This window comes from Odocoileus virginianus, unplaced genomic scaffold, assembly GCF_023699985.2.
Source record: "Odocoileus virginianus isolate 20LAN1187 ecotype Illinois unplaced genomic scaffold, Ovbor_1.2 Unplaced_Contig_23, whole genome shotgun sequence".
In the NCBI taxonomy this organism is placed as follows: domain Eukaryota; kingdom Metazoa; phylum Chordata; class Mammalia; order Artiodactyla; family Cervidae; genus Odocoileus; species Odocoileus virginianus.
In genome coordinates this window covers 486584-509775 of record NW_027224340.1, presented here as the reverse complement: position 1 = coordinate 509775, position 23192 = coordinate 486584, and the positions used below count along the sequence as shown (strand labels likewise).

The 23192-nt window shown below is 63.4% G+C and overlaps 4 protein-coding genes across 10 annotated transcripts; 1 reads left to right on the top strand and 3 right to left on the bottom strand.

Moving 5' to 3' along the window:
• SCRT1 (scratch family transcriptional repressor 1) lies at window positions 1-6580 on the bottom strand. The gene is made up of 2 exons (XM_020884535.2): window positions 5530-6580; window positions 1-3573 (listed from the first exon to the last, which is right to left on the bottom strand). Exons 1-2 carry the CDS (start codon window positions 5642-5644, stop codon window positions 2630-2632), a joined length of 1059 nt encoding a protein of 352 aa, XP_020740194.2. The 5' UTR covers window positions 5645-6580; the 3' UTR covers window positions 1-2629.
• Window positions 6581-13658: 7078 nt separating this feature from the next.
• TMEM249 (transmembrane protein 249) lies at window positions 13659-16243 on the bottom strand. The gene is made up of 8 exons (XM_070464287.1): window positions 16229-16243; window positions 15846-16075; window positions 15413-15542; window positions 15188-15338; window positions 14766-14989; window positions 14466-14661; window positions 14223-14308; window positions 13659-13959 (listed from the first exon to the last, which is right to left on the bottom strand). Exons 1-8 carry the CDS (start codon window positions 16241-16243, stop codon window positions 13774-13776), a joined length of 1218 nt encoding a protein of 405 aa, XP_070320388.1. The 3' UTR covers window positions 13659-13773.
• Window positions 16163-19565, bottom strand: FBXL6 (F-box and leucine rich repeat protein 6). Of its 4 annotated transcripts, none has more exons than XM_070464365.1 (9): window positions 19082-19565; window positions 18661-18819; window positions 18452-18497; window positions 18007-18138; window positions 17825-17932; window positions 17625-17738; window positions 17325-17556; window positions 16996-17237; window positions 16169-16728 (listed from the first exon to the last, which is right to left on the bottom strand). In XM_070464365.1, the coding sequence occupies exons 1-9, from the start codon at window positions 19477-19479 to the stop codon at window positions 16315-16317; spliced, it is 1845 nt and encodes a 614-aa protein (XP_070320466.1). In that variant the 5' UTR covers window positions 19480-19565; the 3' UTR covers window positions 16169-16314. The 4 variants fall into 4 exon arrangements, with proteins under 4 accessions (XP_070320469.1, XP_070320466.1, XP_020740581.2 ...); XM_020884922.2 differs by having other exon boundaries at window positions 16483-16728; window positions 16991-17237; window positions 18434-18497; XM_070464367.1 differs by having other exon boundaries at window positions 16483-16728; window positions 16991-17237.
• Window positions 19566-19610: 45 nt separating this feature from the next.
• SLC52A2 (solute carrier family 52 member 2) lies at window positions 19611-22230 on the top strand. Of its 4 annotated transcripts, none has more exons than XM_070464390.1 (6): window positions 19611-20067; window positions 20238-20476; window positions 20561-20733; window positions 21067-21440; window positions 21534-21657; window positions 21736-22230. In XM_070464390.1, the coding sequence occupies exons 2-6, from the start codon at window positions 20347-20349 to the stop codon at window positions 22207-22209; spliced, it is 1275 nt and encodes a 424-aa protein (XP_070320491.1). In that variant the 5' UTR covers window positions 19611-20067; window positions 20238-20346; the 3' UTR covers window positions 22210-22230. The 4 variants fall into 4 exon arrangements, with proteins under 4 accessions (XP_070320491.1, XP_070320489.1, XP_020740009.2 ...); XM_070464388.1 differs by having other exon boundaries at window positions 19613-19785; window positions 19958-20067; window positions 20561-21440; XM_020884350.2 differs by having other exon boundaries at window positions 19613-20067; window positions 20251-20476; window positions 20561-21440.
• Window positions 22231-23192: the final 962 nt, after the last annotated feature.

Genomic DNA, 23192 nt, shown 5'->3' with positions numbered 1-23192 from the left:
TTCTATCAAGAGTGGCATTTATTCTCCTCGTGGAGGTGCGGCGCTCCGGGGAGCTGGTGCTATTGTGCTTAGGAAGGAGGTCTGTCCGTCCGTCCGTCTGTCCGGCCGGCCCGGCCCCAAACGGGGGCGGAAGAGGGGCGCGGCCCGAGTAAAAATCCCGGCCTGTTCCGGGTGGGAGTATGTACAAGGCGGCGGGGTGCAGGCGGGGGTGGGGGCAAGGCGGGCCGGCAGCCGCAGCCCCCACCCGAGGGCCCCCGCATCTCGGGCCCTACTCATAGAATCAGTACAAAATAGGTGCTACCTAAACGTTCCTTCTACCTGAATTCGCTAAGTCGGTTATTGTGCTGCTTAGTTATGGGGGCGGGAGGGGGCCCATGGCTTTCCACGGCGGCGGGGTGTGGGGAGAAGCGGGAGACCCTGGCCGGCCCATGGCCCTCCGGCCTTCTCCTTAGGTAGGTAGGTAGATAGGCGTGTAGGTTAGGGTGGGGCACCTGTGTGTGCCCGTGCATGCGGGTGTGCCCAGAACAAGTGGGCAGGCCCCGGTCTGGGAGCTGTGTGAACACTGAGCTGGGATGGAGGGGTCTTGGACATGAGCCCTGCTGTGCCGGGCCCTGAGGCCCGGGTCCACCCCTGTGGGAGCCGCTGGGCCTGGTACCCACTGGGATAGGGCTGGCCAGGTCAAATGCTCCAGCATGCACCTTGTCCTCTGACCCGGGACCCTGGCCTGACGTGACAAAGCTGCCATTGCCAGGAGATGGAAGGAATGGGATTCAGTATGGGTGGCCCTGGTGGCGCTGGGCCTTGGGGCCCGGGTGTGTGCCACCTGAGCTGAGGACCCAGGCCCAAGTCAAAGCAGAGCCCCCTGTGCCTAGCACTGGTCCCACGCTGGGGCGGGGAGGGGTGAGGGCCCACACTTGGGTCTAGGGACCGCGGCTTTCTCTGCACCTGTGACCATCCCTGGCCCACCAAAGCCAGTTGGATTCCTCCACCAACATGCACCTTCCCTCAGGTCGTCGCACTCCTGGCGGACTCAGCAGTGGGCCTGGCACATAGTAGGTGCCTAATGCAGGATGAGTGGGTGATGGACGACTGAAGGAGGGGTCTTGGGGACAAACACCCCGCCCCGCCCCTGAAACCATTACACCCGCCGGCCTCTGCCGTGGGGGGGGGGGGGGGGGGGGAGGGAGGAAGGAGCAGGAGAGGGGGGAGAAAGTCTGCGCGTCCGGCCCCGCGCAGCGTCCCTGATCTAGGGGCCTATGGGGTGGGTAGGGCAGGGGAATACCTGATTCTCAGTAACTCTAGAGGCGGCGGCAGCTTCGCATGCAGTGCGCATTATTGCTCTATAGTCGGCTTCGGACTAACTAAGAGGGACTGGGAGCGGGCAGCTCCGGGAAGGGACGGGAGAGGGGCTGGGGCTGCATGCAGTGACGTCACAAAGGCGGCGGCCAATGGGGCGGGCCCTTGGGGCGGGGTCGTCGCCGAGGCTTTGGCATAGACGGGTGTAAGTTGGCAACAGAGTGAGGGCGGGGTCTGGGGCTCGGGGAGGGGGCCGGCCTCTGAGAGGCGAGGCCTGCTGCTCCCGAGAGGCGGAGCCCAGGTGGGCGGGGTTCGGGGGCGGGGAAAATGATTCTGGACATCCCAAGCCCCCGGCGTCGGCGGGAAGGATAGGGGCCTCTGCGCCCCTTCCCGGACCCGAGTGCAATCCGTTCATAAATAAAACGTACAAATACAGAAAGAAAACCCGACGCATCCGCAACCCCCCTAGGGGGCTTTACCCGCAAAGCGAATACAGAGAGGTGTGTAGAGGGCCGTGCCCAGGCCTGCCTGCCGGGCCCCAGGAATCCGTCCTCCAACACCGAATGCCCGGGTACGAGGGAGGGGGCCCCGGGGCAGGGCGGGAGCGGGGTCTGAGGAGGTCGGATAAGTCCATGCGGTTTGATATGCGTCATTATTATTCATTATGGAGGACAGAGCCTGGGAAGCTGGGCTGGAAGAATTCGGATTTGGCAGAGGATGAGAGACGAGGGTAGGAAAGCGGCTCGGACTGAGGCCCCGGAAGGAACCCAAGGGAGAGAGGTGCCGCCGTCCGCCCCAGTCCCCGATCGGCACGCGTCTAACACTCCAAGGGCTCAGCGGACACCGAGGAGGAGGCGCAGGTAGCCTCTGCGCCCCTCACCCTGCTCCTCCCCCGCTGCTGCTCCCCAACGTCTAGGCCGCAGGCCGGGCTCTGGAAGGCTTGGGAAGGGGTGGGGAAGACCTGAGTCTCTGCCACGCGATCCAGGGGCGCAGAAGAGGGAGGAGGGGGCGCTCCCTACCTCACCCCACCCCGGTCTCAGAGACCTAACTCGGAGATGAGGTTCGGTTCTGGGTCTCCTAGACCCTATTGCTGGGAAAAAGCCTGGGGCACCCTGGAGGGGAAGGGAGGGGGCTCGGGGTGGGTCTCCCCTCGGGACCCTATTGCTTGAAGGGGCCGGGAAGGCCCCTGGCGGGCGGGGCGGGGCCGGGCCCCCTCCCCCTATTGCTGTGAGGAGGGGCCCGCCCTCCGGCCCCTCCGCCTGGTCGCCGGCGGAGACCTCCCTGGGGGCCCGTATTGCTGAGAGCCAACCCGTCTGGCGGAGGTACCGCCGCCCTAGGCCTGCACAGGGCTGAGCTGCGGCGGCGCGGTGGGCGCAGGGGCCGGGGGACCGCCGCCGGCGGCGCCCTTGAAGCAGGCCGACTCGTAGTGCTTGTTGAGATAGGACTTGAGCGCGAAGCTCTTCTTGCAGCGCTTGCACTGGAAGTGCTTGAAGGCGGAGTGCGTCTGCATGTGCGCGCGCAGGTTGGAGCGGTCGGCGAAGGCCTTGCCGCAGTGCGCGCAGCCGAAGGGCTTCTCGCCGGTGTGCGAGCGCATGTGGCCCTGCAGGAGCCAGGGCCGCGAGAAGGCCTTGCCGCACACGCCGCACTTGTGGCGCAGGTTGTGCGTGAGCACATGCATGGCCAGCGCGGGCATGGACACGTACGCCTTGCCGCACGTCGGGCACTTGCGCGCCAGCTGGCTGTCCAGGCTGCGGTGCGTCTGCTTGTGGCGGCTCAGGTTCGACGACGTGGCATACGTTTTGCCGCACTCGCCGCACGCGTGCCGGCCTCCGGAGCTGCCGGCCCCAGGCCCCGCGCGCGCCTCGGTGCCCGCCCCCGCGCGCGCGCCGCCCCGACCCCCAGCCCCCGACCCCGCACCGCGCGTGCCCGCCCCGACCCCGCCTCCGCCGTCGCCGTCCGGGGCAGCCGCCGAGGCTGAGGAGGGGGCGGCGGCGGCGCTGGCGTTGGCTGCCTTACGACGGGAGCGCCCGTCGGTGATGAAGAAGGCGTCAGCTGCGTAGCCCTCGCTGACCGCCGCGTCGCCATTAATGTATCCACCCGCGGCTGTGGCCAGCTCCGGGCGCGGGGTGGGCGGCGGCGCCGAGCCCGCGGCCGCCGGGCCCAGCTCTCCCCGCACGGCCGCAGCGTACATGGGCTCCGGGGATGGCCCTTTGAGCAAGGCCGCCTCGGCATCGCCATCGTAGACGGAGGCGGGCCCCGCGTAGTCGTTGAGGTATCCTAAGGGCCGAGGTGGACAGACAGGCAGACAGCGGGAGGGGAACCGGGCAGCAGGCAAGACACACAGGAGGGTGGCGAGAGACACCGGGGCCGGCAAGAAGGGAACGGGGAGGACAAAGGATAAGGGGCCGAGGGAGAGTGGGGCAGGGAGGATGGCGATGGCAGGGAAGGGAGGAGAGAGAGGAAAGATGAGCCAAGGCCTGGCCGGGCTGCACCCCGCCCTCGCTGGAGGAGGAAAAGACTCGCATCTTCGGGCGCGGCTGGCCCCCCCCCCCCCCCCCCCGCTTCCGCGGAGCTTCAAGGTCAGGGGGGAGGGGCGGCGCTTCCCTCGCCCTTCTTTCCCTCCTCCCCTCCCCCTCTCCCTCCCCCTCGGGTTCTCCCCACTTCAGCAGTTTTTCTTGATTATGCAACACACTGCAGAACCGCAGCGCACAAAGCCAGGACCGCCTGTCCAGGGACCCCGTCGCTCCTGCTCTCACGGTTCCCACTGGCTCATCCACCGTGCCCAGCGCCTGTGTCCAGCCTCGGTGCTGCCCTGTTCTGGTGCTCCGGGTCTCCCAACAAGCCTCGGAGAATTCTACCTCCCTTTCATCTTCCAGGTCTCCCACTGCTCACTAGATTTGACCACCTTCCATTCCAGCTCTGTCTCCCTCCATCCACTCTGTTTCTCCCCACTCCACTCCTTTCCGTCATCCTGCACCGTTGGGTACCACCTTGTTCCACATTACCCCCTCCCCCCAGGCCCTAATCCTTTGTGGGGCCTTCCTGAACCCCAGGAAAGGTGACCAGGGAGACACTGTGTTGGAGGCGGTGCCAGGGCATGCACCAGTGGACACCTTCACAGGGACAAGCTGCAGGCAGGCAGCATTATTCATGCCTGCAACTGCAGTTGTTCTCAAGGCATGAGATGGATCTCACAACCTCAAAGTCTCAAATACACGCCCCACACGACCAAAGAGTCTGGCTTCTTCAGAGTTACCCTCAGCCTCTCAGACTCTGTCAATTCTGGAGTCCCCTCAGGGTGGGCCGCACCCTGAGCCAGGCCTGCACCACCTACTCACGCAGGGTCAGACATGCAGCCAACCAGACACACTCTCAGCTGGGGTTGCCAGTCACATGGGCACATAGCGGCCTCAGAGTCACATGGTCCCATGTAGTGGCACACAAGACAGGCACACACTCATACAGGGTCACACACAAGTGAACATAGTCACATGGCCACACGCAGTCACATGGGTGCACACAGGCTCGCACACAGGCTTATGTTCCTGCAGGTCACACTTGTTTTACCACCCCAGGCTGCTGGCACTCCCAGCCCCCTTGCCCACTTGCTAGCAATTGTCCTTGGATTTGGGCGCCCTGACACAAAGAGCCTCCCCCTGCCTCCAGCACTTGGACTTCCCTGCCCACAGCCCACCTGCCCACACCCTTCTCCCTGACCCTGCTCCAGGGACAGGGGCACTGCTGCTGCCTCTGCCCCGACAGGTGGGCGGCCCCCACTGGACCACATGGCTATTCCCTGGAGCTCCTAGCACTTCCTAGCAGGGGAGGCTAGAGGTGCAGCCAAAGAAAAGAAGAGGGCTCTGAGACAGGCTGTTTTCTGAGTGTGGTCTGCATACATTGCTGGGTCCTGTCATGTCAGCAGGGTCCATTCTGTGTTGGTCAGGGCGTGGGTCAGTGTGTTCTTCCTGTTCCTGACCCCTGTTCCCCTCGTTCTCTCCTGCATCCATGCTCTCCCTGCCCAGCCTTGGCTCCGTTCTGGCCTGCCTCTGCGTTCCCCTCTCCCTACCCCCATCCCCTCCCAGGTCCTCTTCAGCCACTGCCTCCTGCTGGTTCTGGTTCCTCCCGAGCCTATTGCCTGGGGTTCCTGGTCCCTCCAGCCCCACTCTATGACCCTCTACCCCTTCCAGCACTGAGCCCCTTGCCCGCCACCCCCAGCCCCATCCCAGCTCGCACCTTTCTCCTGCAGTCGCACGCCGAGGTCGCTCCGGGCGCGCCCGTAGGAGCTCTCGAGGTCTGCCGAGGAGAATGTGTCAAGTTTGACCTTCTTGACCAGGAAGGATCTGGGCATGATTCCTGCGGGGCTCCGGCGCTGTGGGCCTGCGGAGCCGGGACGCGGGGGGGCTGCGGCCGCGGCGGGGCCCTGTCACCATCCGAGGAGCGGCTGAGGCAGCGCGGGTCCCCACTCTGGCCTCTGGATGCTGCCGCGCGGTGCCGTCCTCTCTCCTGCCTGCCCGTCCTGCGTTTCCTCCTCTGCTGCTCCGGACCCCTTTTTCTCCTTCCTTCCTTTTCTTCTATTCTTCACTGCTCTTCTCTTCTCTCTTCTCTTCCTTCGTTCCTTCCTTTCCTCCTCTGGTCCCGGCTTCCCAGCCCGCAGTGCCGCCCCTGGACAGGCGGGGGAGGAGGCTGGGGGGGGGCGGGGAGGGGGGGAGCGGCTCCGTCCCGGGCCCGGAGGCTGCGAGTGGGTGCAGGGCTGGCCCGGCTCCGCGGCCCCCTTCCCCTCCCCCCCGCCGCCGCGGCGGAGCCTCAGTCAGCGACCCCCCATGCCCCCGGAGGTAGCGGCGCGGGGCCTGGAGAAGGCGGCGGCGGCGGTAGTGCCGGCAGCTTCAGCACCGCGGCCAGCGCCGGCCCAGCCAGCACCTCGGCCAGCGACCGGGCGCGCACAGCCCGAGCGAGCGGCGAAGGGCGGGCCGCGGGGGCTCGGCCGCCGGGCGGGGGTCCTCGGCGGGGGTCTCTGGGAGGCTTGCTTTATTGTTCTGCAGCCGGAGCGAGCGGCGGCGGCGACGGCGGCGGGCGGGGGGCGGGGGTCCTGGGGGGGAGGGGTGCTCGGGGAGGGCGGGACGAGGGAAGGTGGGAGGGAGGGATGGGGGCTCCGGGGGCGGGGCTCGGCGCTCGGACAGCTCCCGGGCCCAGCCTCCTGCGCCCGCGGCCGCCTCTGCCTGCGGCCCGGCCCAGCCTCCGGCTTTTAAAGCCCAGGAGCGACGGCAGGGGGAGGGAGGGGTGGGGGAGAGGACGGCGGAAACGGCTGCGCGGGGCCTGGCCCCCGCCAGGGTCTCCTGGGAGGGGTCTTGGGGATGCCACGGTCCCAGCTCGTGTGGAGTTCCCCCGAGAGGCTCCGGGAACGGAGGCCCAGACGTCTGCAGCATTGTGCGGCGTGGGAGGAAAGGTGGGAGCAGACCTAGGGCCCACGAGCCCGGACTCGGGATCTTTGAGGGAAGAACACAGGGCGGACCCCAGAATGGTCGGTCCGGCCAGCCCAGCTGTCGGGTGTGGAGGCGAGGGATCTGCGGGGGCAGGTGGGGGAGGCGAGCGAAGAAGCAGCGAATGCTGAGGCAGTGAAAGCGCTGTGTGGAAGTGCTGCGCGCACCCTGTGCCGCAGTGTGTCCCTGCCCCTCGGTCACCCGGGCTGACCCCGTGCCTGCTGGAGAGGCCTTCTGCACCCCCGCCCTTCCCCCAAGGGGCGGAGGTCGAGTGCAGCTGCGACGCAGCGAGCGGAGTGTGAAGGCGGAGAGGGGGGCTGTTGTGCCCTTGCTCCAGAAATTCGGTTTCACTTGTGGTTTTCCGCCCTCCCGCGCGCCTGCAGCTCCCCCACGCGGCCCCGCAACCAGGCGGATAACCCTTCCCCCGGCCGCCCGCCCAGAGTTTACAGCCCGCATGACGTCTGGCCCAGCGACCAATGGCTGGCGCGGGGGTGCGGGGAGTTCCGGGCCGCACAATGGCCGCGCGCGGGGACATATGTCCCCAATTAGGGCCTGGCGCCGCCATTGTCCCCTCACGCGCCCCCGCCCTTGGCTCGGGTCTCCCTGCTCCGAGCGCGCCCCCAAGCGGCCGGCTGTCTCTGGGGGCCAAGGTCGCAGGGGCGGCCTCGGGACTGTGCGGGCGCGCCGCGGCCGGGAGCGCGTGCGAGACGGGGGCGCGCGCACCTGTCGCGGCGCGCGGTGACCTTGTGCGGGGCTGCTCGGCGGGCCCGCGGACCCGGCCGGACGCGCGGCTAGAGGGCTGCTCCGGAGGCGCGCTTTCGGCGGCGCGCCGCCACCCGCCGATCTCTCGGCTTCACCTAGCGTCGCAACACAGGAGCCGAGCGAGCGTGGCTGTGAGCGAACCGGCCCGGCGCAGGGCGCGGGGCGTGGCAGGGACCGCAGACCCGCTTTGTGGCGGCGGCGGGATATTCATCTTGCGTGGCTGGTGCTCCCGAGGGGCGGGAACGGGACGCGGCCGCCCCCTTATCGCGGAGCCGCAGCCGGCGGGGTCCGCAGTGGGGGCGGGGGCAGGGATCCCGCTTGGCCGAGCGGCTCATCCCTGCGCCTTCCCGGGGGGCCCGGCGGAGGCGCAGCCGGAGGCGCAAGTCCAATTAGCATTTTGATTGCGGGACTGGGGGCCCATCTGGACCGAGGCCTAATTACCGGGCGAACCCTCGGGGCGCCAGCGGGACGTGCCAGGCGCAGTCCCTTCAGCCGGAGCTCCCCACCTCCCGCAAAGTCCGCCCCGACACTGCGGTCGGACCGCGTCCCTGTCCACCTCTGTTGGTCCCATCGCCCCGTCGTCTGTCGTGCGCTTTTGTTCCTCCACCTCGTCCTCTTTCACTCCCTTTACCCGTCCTTGGCCCCACTCCGCACCTCTTTCCTCAGTCACATTCCTCCATCGCCCTCCACTTTCCCCTCATCTCTGTCTTCATTCAGGCTTTCTTCAGCCAACTTCTCTGTTTCTCCTTCCCCGGCTCCTGGTGCCAGTTCCTGCCTCTCTGTCAATTTCCCATCCCCTGGCTCCCAACGCTCTTGATGACAGGGCAGTGTCAGAGCACGACACATGTGTCCCCCCGCCAGGCGCCCCCAAGGGGATCATCTGGGCCGCCCTTGCTTGCCCTCGCGTGGGTAGAGCCTGCAGCCCCTGGGGCGCTCAGCAGGGAGGGGCAGCTGGGCCTAGGCCCTGGCCATCAGTCCAGAACAGTCAGAGTGTGGAGTGCACATGGGGCCCGTGAGCAATTACTCAGTCCTCCTCGCCTGCCTCCTTTCAGGCACCCTGAGGTCGAGGTCACTGTGTCCCACGATGGGGTCCAGCCCACCAGGGAGAAGCTCGGAAAGGACAGTTGGAGATACTAACGCTTTTGGAAAGTTGCAGCCCCTTCCCCTCGGGCCACCATGAGTCTTCCACTGGGGCCTTTCTGCGGAAGAGGAGACCGGGGTCTCAGTGGCAGACCCAGTGGTTCCGAGCACTCCAGCATCCCAGGTGTGTGCACGCACTGCACCCCGAGGAGCCTCTCAGCCTGAAGGTCTCAGTTGCCCCATCCTGCTTCACATTGCAGCAGCAGCTCCTCATCCATGTCAGATGGGAAGGATTTGGTGTTGGTTCTGTGTTTCTCTGCCTGCCTCTGCTTCTAGGTGTGTGCGGCCTGGCAGGTCCCAGGTAACCAAAAAGTCAGACTTTAGGGGGAGACTCGCAGGTATTTTACTACACAAGAAATGAGGCTTCACCAGAAAAGACATTAAACAACAAATATGCAAATTCAGATTTTGGGGTTTGTTTTGGGTTTTTTTACATTTCATTATAGAAAATATCAAATATGCACAAAAGTGTAGAGCGTCAGACTGTGTGCCTGTCACCACCATCACCTAAGACCAGTTCACAACCAATCTGGGCTCATCTCTGTCCCTCCCCCCATCACAAACTGCCACTTTTCTCTTAGGAAATAAAGACATGAGAGCAGGTGGGCCTGGCTGTTGTATCAGAGACCCCCAGCCTCCTGCTCTGAGTTGATCTAGCCCTGCCTGGGGATACCAGGAAGTCCCACTAGGCTCTGCCTGCTTCCTTTTTGGGGAGGAGCATCCCCTTAGCCTGCTGTGTCCAGGGTCTCCAGCTGGCTATTGGTGAGGCCAGCCTCCCCAAAGTGGCCCAGGTCCCTCCTCAGTCCAAGGGATCCAGCTGCCAGAACCACTCACAGTCTCCGTCTCTCATCTTCAGCCTAAGCTGTAACTCGCAGAGAATTGAAACACCTTTGTGCCCGAGTTCCACGTGTTAACATGGAGTCTGCCCGATCAAGTCACCAGGGACTTGAGTCCAGGAGTGTTCTTTAGGGAGTTTTAGAGGAGACTCCAGAGCAGGGACAAAGTGAGCCCTGGGGAGGAGGGAGAAGGTGACCAGAGAAAGGCCAGCGCCAAGGTCGGCTCTGGCAGAGGGCAGCCGGCTGCCATCCTGCCTGCACTGCAGAGAGGCTTGATGGGTGGTGGCCTGGCAGCCTGTACTTCCTGATATAGTGTGGGCCCCGTATGCTCGTTTCCCTGACCTTGCCACGGGGTTGCCACTTTCATTCAACATCTGCTCTGGAACTTGGTGCCCATGGCCTGGAGCAGGCTCCTCCCCTGGTCTCCCCAGACCGAGGACAGGCTTGCGGCCCCCTCTCTGCTGCCCATTTAACCTTCTCACTCTCACAGGAACCTGAGACCACACTTCCTCACCAAGGGCACTGGTCAGTCTTCTAAACACTTGCTGGCCTACGTCCCACCCTCCATTGCCACTCCTGGGACTTTTCTGTGGGGTACACACATGACACATGGCCTCTATTGTCCTCCTGGGAAGGACTCTGGTTCCATTGCCTACAGGGGACACCTTCAGCTGTCAGAGGCTCCAGGGGTTGCTCCTGGCCCCACATTCCAGCCTTCTAGTGGTGACCAGCACCCAACGGCTGATCAATGCAGAAGGCAAAGACCTGGGGTCTCAGCCTGATGCGTGATGTCTCTGGTAAGCCATCCTGACACTGGAGCCCTCGAAGGTGCTAGGCTGGCCTTGGCCCTCCTGCTTTCTCTCTTTCCTCCTCGGGGTTGACCAAAGGGCATGTCCTCACACTGCTGCCTCAGTGGCTCCCTTTTGGAGAACCTAGACAGGCGTCAGGAACAAACGGTCCAAGAAGGCAGGCAGCAGGAACTTGGGCAGACTCACCCACTGCCTGGCTGGCAGTGAGGACCCATCAGTGGTACAGGCAGAACTCAGGCCGAAGCTGAAGGCCGAGGTCTGATGGTTAGACCTTTGGCCAGCGGTGAGCAGGGATCACACAGCAGGGAGGAAACGTGGCAGCAGGCCCAGGACCTGGTGTTTGGGAAGTGCAGGAGCAGCAATCACCGAAGGGACTAGGGGTGGGATGGCTGTGGTTCAGCTCTATTGATGCCCCAGAGGGAGGACAGCAAGAGGCGGAGAGCTTTGTCTAGCTGCTGAAGGCCCAGCCCCTTGGTCACATGTACTGAGGCAGGCTCCCAACTCTGCAGCCAAAGTGCAGAGGGTAGTGAGGGTCAGGCCTTGACTTAAGCATCAAACTAGTTGAACTCCAGAGAAACTGAGGTGGATGTCACTTCCAGCACAGAGTGCAGTTACAGGAACCAGATTTACCACCCTACCTGGAACAACTAGAGAACTGGACAAAATAGGGCTTCCCTGGTGGTCCAGTAGTTAGGAATCTGCCTTGCATGGGACATGGGGTCGATCCCTGGTCCAAAAGGATCCCATGCGCCACAGAGCAACTAAGTCCATGCAACACAACCACTGAGCCTGTGCTCTGTAGCTCACAAGGCACAACTACTGGAGTCTGGCACCCTAGAGCCCATACTCTGCAACAAGAGAAGCCACCGCAATGAGAAGCCTGAGCACTGCAACTAGAGAGTAGCCCCTGCTCTCCACAACTAGAGAAAGCCCACACACAGCAACAAAGACCCAATGCAGCCAAAAATAAATAGCTTTTTAAACTGGACAAAATAGATGAAACAATGGGCCTCAAGACATTGGTACTGGACAGCAAAGGACAGTGACCCCTGAGAGGGCCATACCCAAGAAAGGACACCTGAGGAACCTCATTTGTATGTGGACTTGACTTAGAAGCAAGATCCTGGACTTGCAGTCTGAGCTGAGTTCTGGGATGGGAAGAGACGCTGGAGGTCTTGGGAGGAGCCAGATGGTGGACTGTGGTGGGCTACTTACATTCGTGGCTCCCAGGATCCTGCTGGTACTCACACATTTGGTAGATCCTTCCCATTCTGGCTCTGGGTTTGGCCACATGACTTACTTATCCATTGGGATATAGTATGAATGATGCATGCAGATGGTGCACACTGTAGCCCCTGGATCTTGTCCTCTTAAAACACTCCCTCTTGCAAGCCAGCAGCAAGATAGTCTGCTGAATATTGAGACACTTGAAAAGCGGCCCTGGAGGATGGGGGTCATCTTGGACATTCTGGCCCCAACTGAGATCCCAGCTGATGTAGTCATATGAGCAATTCCAGCTACACATATGGAGTGGAACCACACAGCTGAGCCCAGCCAGCCCACAAAACCATGACAACAAGTACATCATTGCTGTTTGAAGCACTGGAGATCAGGGTGCTTCTTTGTATCCACTTGTCTTCCACCCTTGAGTCCTTCCTTCACTGTTCTGCCTGCCCAACTCAAGTCCCACCCTGGATTCCTTTCCAGCCTGCATCCAGCCCACCTGCAAATCCTGTCTGCTATGGCCTCAATGGGGCTCAGACCTGCCCACGATCCTCTCTGTTCCCCTGTGCCCTTCTCTCCCTGCACAATTCCGGCAGCCTTCCTTCCGGTCCTTCCCCACACCCTCCTCAGATGGCAGTACATCTGTGCTTACAACTCCCCAGAGATTTCCCGAGGCCCCGGTCCCCTTCCTCAGCCCAGCCTGTCTTCTCATGTCTTCTCCTACACGTCCAGTTCCACCCTGCATCACACCTTCACACTCCCTCTTCCCAGAAGTCTCTCCCCAAGAGCTCCACACGATCGCAACTTCTCATATCAGCTCAAATGCTGAATCCTTGCAAAGCCCCAATCCCCTAGCTGGAGGAACCCCACCCTCCTCCAGCCACTTTGCCAGCAAAGAAGTATGCGCTTCAACCTGGGTCACCCTTAGGTCATCAGCTCCAAGTAGGTAGAGGCTTTGGGTCACTGGGTGGAAACAAAGCCCACCCTAAAGCCTCACTGACTGACCGAGTGGAGCCCAAGCTTCTGGAGCCCAGGCAGCTGGCATGCCTTTCTAACCCCTGTCCACATCTGACAGACAGCCTGGGCATCCCAGGCCTGGCTTGGTCACAGGCACTCACCCAGGCAGCTGAGCCCCTGGCTCACATTCCACACTCCATACCTCCCTGCTGCACTGACCCCCAAACTAACCCAGTACCTCCACAGCTGGGCTCTGCCCAACTTCTTGAGCCCATCTCCTGGTAGAACCCCTCCTGAGAGGTAGGGGTTCCTAGCCTTGAGCCATGAACAACAGTTGCTCCCTGGGATTGCCTAAAGCCATCCGCCTAGCCTCCAGACTCCACTCCAGAGACGGGCAGAGATGCTGGAAGCCAAAAAGTGAGCAACACTGAGCCAGGGGTCCAGGCAGTGTCTGGGAGCCAGTGCTTGGTTTAATGCTCTAGTGCTGCCATCTGGAAATTAATAACTTTTTAACAAGGACCTCTGCATTTTCATTTTGCATGGGGCCCTGCAAATAATGCAGGTGGTCCTGGTTCCAGGGACACTAAGCTGGCATGAAGCACAAAGACCAGACTGGGGTCATGGACATGGCCCTGAGGAAAAACCCTGACAGGAAACCGAGGTGACTTCTCTGCTCCCACAGCAGCCTCCAGCACCCAGGAAGCAAAAACACCCGCTGCTCAGAGAACGTGGGACTGGGGCCCCACAACTCAGGCAGGAGCATGCTCCAGGGGCACTGTGGGTCTGTCCCCAGCAGGCCTTGAGCTCTGGCCCGGGTGCAGCAGCAACAACTCTGGGGAGTGGAGAACACCAGAAGACACAGGGCTTGACTTTTGGCTGTGCCCTTGTCTCATTTCTGATTGGACTAGAAAAGGCATCTGGCCCAGACTGGACCAATCAGATTCTGACTCATTGGTCAGCACTTCTGAACATGGAAGGCAGTGTGTCCCACACGTGTCCTAGATGCCTGGCTGCTTGTCAGGCTCAGTCCCACTACTACCATCTTCCAACCCAAACTCCCCGCTGCTGCCTGGAAGCCTCCCTGAGGCCCTGTAGGCTGTGCAGGAGGGAAGGATCCTGGAGAGGCAGCCCCTACTCGCACAAAGAAAACAACCTGCTCGAAGCAAGAGGTTGCTTTATTGAGAAGGCCAGTGGTAGGGTGGAGGCGGGGGATTGGAGGGGAAGGCAGAACGCCTCTTGGGGTGGGAGAGGGGTGGGTGCCTGCTGGCAGCATCACACGTCTGGGTCCCACTGAGGGTTCCCCCCGTCGTAGGCCCCGGTCTTGCGCAGCACGATGCCTGGGCTGAAGGCGGTCCCCAGCGGCCAGTGGCGGACCACGTGCCGGTATGACATGGCCAGGCAGTCAAAGTAGTTAATGTTGAGCTTCCTGGCAATGTACCGGCCCAGGTATTCCATTTGCTGCGTGAGCAGGTGGCGAGTGGAGGTCAGGTCAACTCTTGCTCGTCCCTCCCCTTGCCAAACCGCACCTCCAGCCCTGCCCATCAGCCCTGGCACCCTTTCTGCTGGCTACCAGCTTGAGGGCCCGGGCCAGGAGCCCACTGTATGCACCATCCAACTGCGAAATGGCCTCATCTTAAGAGCCTAAACAGTGGTCGGCGTCCCGTTGGACCGAGAGGGGAGAGAAGCGTATCTGCGCCCGCGGCGGGTTGGGTCGGACGCACCTCGTAGCGCTCCGACAGCTGCACCAGCACTAGAGGCTCCAGCTTGTGCCCGCACAGAACCAGCTGGAAGAAGCACCTTCGGTAGGCTAGTAAGGGGCAAGTTGCTCAGCCCCGGGACTCTGGGGAGCGGGAGCGGAGCTCCGGGGGCGGGGCGTGGGCCCGCGTGTCCACCCCTCCCCACTCCACGTGACTTCCCGTCCCTTGCGCTCCCTCCCGTAGTCCGCGGCCCTTCCCTCGCATCACCGTCCGAGTTGAGCGCCAGGCGCACGTAGACCAGGTGCATGGGGCCCTGACACACGGTGCGGCCCTGGATGGAGAAGTGGTACACGCCGCGCGCGTGGTTCAGCACTAGGCGGCGCCGCGGCAGCGACGAGATCATAAGCCACAGGCCCACGCCCACGCCGTAGGCAGGGAAGCCCCAGGTCTCCTGCTTCTGCACCTGCGGGCGCCGCAGGGACTCCCTGAGCCGCCGCGGGTCCGGGCGCAGGGTGGGGCCGGGTCCCCGGGGTAGGAAGGTCGTGGGGCGCGCCTGGGAGCTCAGACCTCGCTCACGAGGCCGAAGCTGATGAGCAAGATGCAGACTATGAAGAGCAGCGTCCCCTTCCACAGTGTGTCCAGGTAGTACTCGAGCACGAAGACTGGGGGCGGCGCGGCGAGGACGCGTGAGGACACCGGGCTCCTGCTCGCTGCCCGAGGTGGCAGCGCCAGGGCTCGGGCCCGGAACAGCCCGCCCCACGTAGGGCCCGGGCTCGAGGTCAGGGTCCAGCCTGCGGTTCCAGCGCTTAATCGGGCCGCAGCAGGCCGGGCCCGGGGCTCTGGCCCGGCCCCGCCCCGCCCCGCCCTATTCAGATTTCAGGCCCCGCCCCGCGTCACCCCCCGCCCCCCCCCACCCCCCGCCCCCGCCCCGACCCCCCGCCCCAGTTTCAGCGTTGGAGTCCCGGTCCCTGACTTCGGTCCGCGCGCACCGTTGGGCTGCTGCTGCGTGAACGGGTAGAAACTGTTGTTCTTGAGGCGCCTGGCGAGGCTGCGCTCGGTGCAGAAGAGTCCTTGGGCCCAGAGCTGGAAGGGCTTACCGCTAGAGGTCGTAGGCAGGCCGCTGATCCGGCCCTTCGGGGCCTGGGTCGGGTACGGACAGTCAGATGGGCGGCTCATCTGTTGCCACTGCCCACTGCCCACAGCTACGCTCATACCTGGGAGAATAATGCCTCCAGGGCCGCGGTCAGGAAGGAGCAGGAGCTCTGAGACGAAGACAGGGGAGCGACACCAGGTGGCCGTCTAGGCTGCGCGGCGCCGGGTTCTAGAAGCTCTGGGTAGTTGGTTCTAGAAGGGACCTTTCTGTTGTGGTGGGCGTGAACTTCTCGGCTAGCCCCTGCCCCACTGGAGGCCCCCCTATACAGCCTGGCTCACATTACGTGCTCGGATCATGCCTGCTGGCCTGCACGATGTGCCATGTCAGGGTCAGTGCTTTATGGGTGGTAGGTGGGCAGGCAGGATACAGGGATCCTTGCCCACCCAAAGCTCATGCTCACTGCTCTCACCTCCAGAGCTGGAGCGGCTTCACCTGGGCCTGTACGGCATGTCAGACCGGCTGACTCTAGCCAAGGAAGGCAGCCCTCTGCTCACCCAGAAGTGGTGTCACAGTCTGCGGGAGCTGGACTTGAGTGGCCAGGGCTTCGGTGAGAAGGACCTGGAGCAGGCCTTAGCTGCCTTCTCAGGCACCCCTGGGTGCTCCCAGCTGGCCTGTGCTCCCTCAGGGCTCCGGCCCAGAACGGCCCGCCCCACGCAGGGCTCGGGGCGCCTTCGGGCGGGTTCAGCCTGGATTCCAGCGCCAAATCTGGCCGCAGCCGGCCAGGCTAGGGGCCCCTCGCTTCGGCCCCGCCCCCACCCCCGCCGGATTCCAGTCCCCGCCCTGCGTCCCGGCCCTTTAGTCCCTGACTGAGGTCCAAGTCAGCCTTAACAGTGAGGCATCCCAGGCCTAAGTTGGAGAGAAATCGGCAGGCAAGTGCCCACAAGGAGCCCATAACTGAGCGTGATCACCCTCTCTCCATTGCTAGCTCTGTCCTAGTCAGCCTCACATACTATCAGAGGCAGCTCACCTTAGTGCCCTAGGGTGGGTCACACATGCACACACACTCAGTCCAGGAGGTAACTGGCAAGGCACAGCCACAGGCAAACTCAGGAACTCTGGGGGATAACCCCAAGTAGTTCCCTCAGGGACAACCCCTGTCCCCTCACTCTGATCCCAAAGACCACACAAGAGTTCCAGAAAAGGTTTTATTATAACAAAACACTCAAATATCCAAAACTGGGAAAAGAGGCAGGGCAGGGCTGGCTGGCAGAGGGGCCTGGAGCTGCCTAGCTGGGGGAGGGGAGGCTGGTGAGCAGCTGCTCCAGGCACCATTGGACTTCCTCTGGGCCTCTGTAGGCCTGCTTCAGGCCCCGGGGAAGGCAGCGGCAGGATTCCAAGTTGAGGTACAGCAGACCTGGGCAGCTGCTTATCACAGAGCTGTGGAGGCAGGGCAGGCCATGGCAGGTTAAGCACTGGCAGGGCTGAGCCAGTCTAGGGAACCCTTGCTACCCTTGCACCAAAGCTGGCTACGCCCCCTACACCCATTGAGGCCCACCCTGAGTACCCTGGGTGTCCCTAAGGCCAACCCCAAGCAGGGGCTTGGCCTGTATGGGCTCCCTTTTCTGACCCCTGGAGCTGGCAAGCCATGCAGGACGGGAGCTAAGCTATACTGGCTCCAAGGAACTAGGGGGTTGCTAACCTAACTGTGCCCGGTGTGACTCGAGTGCCCCTGAGGTTGAGGGAGCACAGGGCCAGCTGGGAGCACCCAGGGGTGCCTGAGAAGACAGCTAAGGCCTGCTCCAGGTCCTTCTCACTGAAGCCCTGGCCACTCAAGTCCAGCTCCCGCAGACTGTGACACCACTTCTGGGTGAGCAGAGGGCTGCCTTCCTTGGCTAGAGTCAGCCGGTCTGACATGCCATACAGGCCCAGGTAAAGCTGCTCCAGCTCTGGAGGTGAGAAGAGCGGGTATGAGCTTTGGGTGGGCAAGGATCCCCGCATCCTGCCTGCCCACCTGCCACCCAGGAAGCACTGACTCTGACACGGCAGATCATGTAGGCCAGCAGGCGTGATCCGAGCACAGCCGCGCAGATCCAGCAAGCGCAGGTGAGGGGAGCCGTGGAGCAGGCGGCCCAGGACTTCGTTGCTCACAAAGTTACAGGTGGAGCTAGCAAGGCAGAGCTCCTCAAGGCTGGGGAAACCTGGGCCAGGAGTTATCACTCGCCCGGAAGGCTTGGGCAGCCATGTCAGGTTCAACAGCCGCAGCACCTGGGAGCAAGGCCCAGGCTGCAGATGGGGAGGGGGATGACAGGTGCAAGAGATGGGGCGTCAGGTACCTGCAGCTGGGGGCAGCCTTTCTGCAGGGCCTCGACAGGCAGCTGGAAGGGAGTGATGTTGTGGCTGAGGCCAGTGCTCACCTCCAGGACCTGGAGCTGTGGGCAGCAGCTGCCCTGTAGAGGTGGGGAAAACACGAGGTCGGGTGTTTGGCAGTCCCTGGCTTGGCATCCAGCTCTGCTCCTGACTGTCACCAACCTACCAGCAGTGCACCCAAGATGGCTGTTGTCTGGGGGTTGTAGGTCAGCCACAGCTTCCGCATTCGGGGTCCAGCTTCCTCCAAGAAGCTTACCACAGCCGTGGACTTCACCTAGGGACCCAGCACAGGGGTACCTGCCACCTCAGCCCAGGCTTCCTTGGGGCCCCTGGGGACATAGGGCTCACCATTGAGTGCTGTATGTCCAGGCTGTGGAGCTGAGGGCAGGCTTTGGCTAGCATGATAAGAGCTTCAAGGGTCACACCATGACAGTCAGAAAGCTTGAGGAAGGTGAGCCGAGGACAGGACTCACTAACCAGCTGTGGAAGACAGAGGGCCAGCTGGGGGTTGGAGAAAGGCAAGGGAAAGAGACCAACGGCTGGTGCCAGCGCCACTTCACTGTCTCAGCAATGAGCTCCTTTCTGGCCATACCAGGCCTACCTGGGTGCTCCCACTTTTCACTCCTCCCTCCTGGAGGAGATGCCAGGAAAAGAAAACCAAGCAGGCATCCTCATGGGGCATCACTGGGCCCCCACGGTACCTGACTCACTTCCTGGAAGTACTGGGCAACCCAGAGTGTCATGGCTGATGTGCAGGGCAGCCTCCCGCTCTCACCTTCAACACAGGGTGTACCTGGGACTTCCAATGGATGAGAGTCAGCCTCTGGAGCTGTGAGAACCTGGGCGGACCGCAGAGGCAGAGCTGCAGGCTGTTTCCTTGCTTCCCTTCTGCCAGCGTTCTCCCCGCCCATCCCCTTGGTGCAGGGATGCAGGAAGGGGCCTGGGGCTTTCAAACAACACAAAAGTGACGTGAGGGAGTAAGAAAAACATGGATTTCCTCACCGATTAGGCATAAGCCACTCCAGGGAAGAAAGGAGCTTCTTCTCAGCCTTGGCCCCACTCTTGGCAGGGCGGCCAGCCAGCGGGGGAGACAGGGTCAGGGTGTGCCAGAGTGCAGGCTGGGAGGCGGCCTCGTTCCAGCGGCGGCACACGCGGGCAGCCCTGGGAGAAAGGATCTGCTGAGGGGCCGGGCCTTCTGCGGCCGACGCTCGCCCTCATTGGCTGCCGCTATGGGGTTACGTAAGAGGGACCTGCCCCCCGCAACTCTCACAGCGCCGCGGTCAGTTCAAAGTGTGGCCCCGGGGGTTCCAATTAGACCCTGAGAGACTGCTGCCGCGGACGCGTTTGTGGGCGCTAGGGCCCCCGCTGCGTGCCTATTCGGTCGGCCTGAGCTACGGCGCTGCGCGCAAAGGGCCTAGGATACCTGCCGAGAAAGGGTATAGGCCCATCCGCCGCCACCAGCAACCCGAAAATCTGCAGCAGGATTTCCAGGGGAACGCGGTCGCCCCAGCCCGGGTCGGGCTCCTGCAGCGGCGTGGGCGCGGGCGCGGAACTGGGCTTGGCCTCGGCCGCGCGGGACCCCGGGGACCGCAGCCGCCGAGCTTGGCGGGCGACGCGTCTCTGCGCGCGGAGGCGGGCGGGCCCCGGACCTGGCAGCACCAGCAGCATGCTGTCCGACTGCAGCAAGTGGTACCCTGAGCCGCTCGGAGCAAGTCGGTCCCACCACCAGTCTTCCGCCGAGCGGGTCTGCGCCGCGGCCGGGTGCACGAGCCGGACTCGGCGCCGGGCCGGGCGGGCCAGGCCTGCAGCCCCTGAAGCCATAACCGTTCGCCGGGATCCAGGTTCCACCGGGGGGCGGAAGAGGCGGGCCCCATGGCGGAAGGGCGGGACCTGGGCGGGGCCTGGAACTCGGGTCGGCCCTTCGCTATTGTTAGTACCTGACTTCCGGGGCAGGGCTTCCGGCGCTGGGCCGGGTCGGCAAAGCGCGTTCGCAGAGGTCCGGCGGGTGAGTTGCGGCTCTCGCTCCGGCTCAGCTGCGTCTTACCTCTACTGTCGTGGCCCGGGGCGGAGGCGGCGCCCTCAGACTGTGGCTGGACGGACGGCAGCGCTCAGGATCAGGACCGGGAGGTGCGGGACCTGGGCGCACCGGTCGGCACTCCGCCGCTCCCCGACGTAGGGCGGGGCGCTTCCCGCCGCGGTCACACCCCTAGCCCCGACTCGGCTCCGACTGTCCCGCGGCTTGCAGAAGCCGCAGCGGTGTGCGGCGCCCTGTCCCGGAGTCCTTGTTCCGTGTCCGTAGGTGCGAGTGTGGTGGCGGCGGTCTCGGCCACTCAGACCCGAAGGTCATCTCTCTCTTTACTCCTTCTGCCCTGGGCTTCGACGCTTCCCGCTACCCTGCCTGTCTGCGGGGTACGTGTATCCTGGTGTGTCCCGGGTTTGCCTGACCCCTCCTACCTCCCATACCCCACCCCTGGCACCCCACTCAGTATCCCTGGTCTTGGCCGCCTGGTGCTCTCCTTACTCCGGTTTTGTGTTTTTCTGTTGTGATCCTGCATGAGAGTCTGTTCCCTTCCAACCAGACCAGGTTTTCAGTTCCCAGAGCCGAAACATCTTCTTTGGACCTTGGTGGGGAAAAGAAGAGCTGGCTGTGACCTTTGCCCTGTCCTGGAGGCTCCAGCCTTGGCCTGAATGGCAGCACCCCCGCTGGGCCGTCTGGTGCTGACCCACCTGCTGGTAGCCCTCTTTGGCATGGGCTCATGGGCTGCAGTCAATGGTATCTGGGTGGAGCTGCCTGTGGTGGTGAAAGACCTACCCGAGGGTGAGTTGGGGGGCGAGGCTGCAGCTGCTCTCCTTCCCTGGGCGTCCTGCCCCTGACACGGCTGCCTTCTTTCTTTGCTTGCAGGTTGGAGTCTGCCCTCCTACCTCTCTGTGCTTGTGGCTCTGGGGAACCTGGGCCTCCTGGTGGTGACCATGTGGCGGCGGCTGGCCCCGGGCAAGGGCGAGCGGGTTCCCATCCAGGTGGTGCAGGCGATGAGCGTGGTGGGCACGGCCCTGCTGGCCCCCCTGTGGCTGCAGGTGACCACAGTGGCAGGGCAGGAGCACTCTGTGGCCTTCCTGGCTCTGGCCTTCGTGCTGGCGCTGGCCTGCTGTGCTTCTAACGTCACTTTCCTGCCCTTCCTGAGCCACCTGCCGCCTCCCTTCTTGCGGTCCTTCTTTCTGGGCCAAGGCCTCAGCGCTTTGCTGCCCTGTGTCCTGGCTCTAGTGCAGGGTGTAGGCCGCCTCGAGTGCCCACCAACCCCCACCAATGGCACCCCTGGGCCCCCCCTCGACTTCCCAGAGCGTTTTCCCGCCAGCACCTTCTTTGGGATCTTGTCCACCTTATTGGTCATTTCAGCTGCCGCCTTTCAGGGTCTCCTGCTGCTGTTGCCATCGCCACCGTCTTTACCCACGGGTGGCCCAGGGCCTGGCCTGCGGGTGGGAGCCCCAGGAGTGCAGGAGGAGGAAGAGGAAGAGGAAGAAGCCTCACCCCTGCAGGAACCCCCCAGCCCAGCTGCAGACGCCACCCCCAGCCCAGAACCTGCGGCCCCCAGGCTGCTCTCCGCCCACGGTGCCTTCCTGCTGGGCCTGCTGGCCGTCACCAACGCTCTGACCAACGGTGTGTTGCCCGCTGTGCAGAGCTATTCCTGCTTGCCTTACGGGCGCCTCGCCTACCACTTGGCTGTGGTGCTGGGCAGTGCTGCCAATCCACTCGCCTGCTTTCTGGCCATGTGTGTTCTGTGCAGGTACACAGGGAGCCCAGGCCCCTCGGGACGGGATTTAGGGGTGAGGGCTGGGCGAGGCACAGCCAGCTCTGAGTTTTGACTTACCCTTGTCAGGTCCCTGGCAGGGCTGGGCGGTCTTTCTCTGCTGGGCATGTTCTTTGGGGCCTACCTGATGGTGCTGGCAGTCCTGAGCCCCTGCCCACCACTGGTGGGCACCTCCGCAGGGGTGGTCCTTGTGGTGAGTAGTCTGGGAACAGGGCAACAAAAAGGGTGGCAGTCGGGAGGGGTTTGCTCAGAGCGGGGCATCTCCGCTCAGCCTGCTGCTGTGTCCACCCTCCTAGGTGGTGTCGTGGGTTCTGTGCCTGGGCGTGTTCTCGTACGTGAAGGTGGCTGCCAGCTCGCTCCTGCATGGTGGGGGCCAGCCGGCGTTGCTGGCCGCTGGCGTGGCCATCCAGGTGGGCTCCCTGCTCGGCGCCGTGGCCATGTTTCCTCCCACCAGCATCTACCAAGTGTTCCGCAGCGGGAAGGACTGCGTGGACCCCTGTGGCCCCTAAGCCTAGTGTGGGGGACGCACTTTGCTCCCCCCACCTGTCTTCAGGGTGCGGCTGCCACAGAGACTGCTTGTCCACTGCTTGGGGAGGCCCGCCTCACATGCGGCCTGCTTATGGACAGTTGCACACTTCATAGGCGAACCTGGCACTGCAGGCCAGGTGGGGGACACAGCAGGCTCAGAGCCAGGGCCCAGCTGGGGACGTGGACTTGGCCCAGGACCTGTGTGAGATTTGTATAATAAAGCATTTTTATTCCATGAGTTGGAGTCTATCCCAGGAACAACTTCTGCTGTGCCAATAGACCTCCTCTGATTTGGAGCCATAGTCTGACCTATTCAGGAGGGGCTGCCGCCCCCTGGGGCAGTGTCTGGAGATCCCAGGTTCATGGAACCCTGTCCTCTGCACACAGAGAAGTGCCCAGAGGGACAGAGAAGACCTGCTCCCAGGACCTGGGGTCCGGGCCAAGGACCCACACAGGTTGCAGCAGCCAGAGGCTGTGTGGTGGGCCAGGCCAGCCAGACACGAGGGTCTGGCTGCATGGGCTGCCTGCTGGTTGCCGGGTCTGTGGCCCAGGTGTGGCAGCATTTCCCTGCTGCTTTATGGAGGATCCTGCGGGGGGCGGGGGCGGGGGGGGGGGGGGTTGTGGATTTACACCAGGGGCTTGTTGCCAGGTCCCTATGTGGAAAGGGCTCTGTGAGTGGGACTCAGAAGACTGGGGTGTGAGGGTTCGGCCAGTCTTGGGATCCTTCTGCCCAAGGATGTTGCCCACTCCCCCAAGCCACCTGTCTTGTTTTTAGCTCCTGTGATCAAAGCTGCCAGGCCCCAAGCCGTTATTCAGGTGGACGTGACAGCGGCTGCCTTCTCTCTGGGCTGCTGGCAGATGGCCCTGGCTCTGCACAACCCACACTGCCCCCAAGGCCCCAGGACAGCGGTCCGGGTCTCTGCTTATTGGCGTCTGTAGGGAGCCATGCTGTCCCGGACTGGCGGGCTCCCCTACTGAGGGCTGGCACAGCCTGCAGAGAGCCCCGAGCCGGGAGGGGCTGGGCCTGGGCTTCTGCTGTCTCCTCTGTGCCTCCTGGGCAGTTGGGGAGCAGAGAGAGGCCTGTTGAGGACAGGCTCCCAGCGGGGCCCTGAGCTGTGGTCCAGTGGGACCAGCCTGGTACAGAGACCCTGTTCTCACAGACAAGGCACCTGCTTCCACAGGGGGCCGAGGCCCATGGTG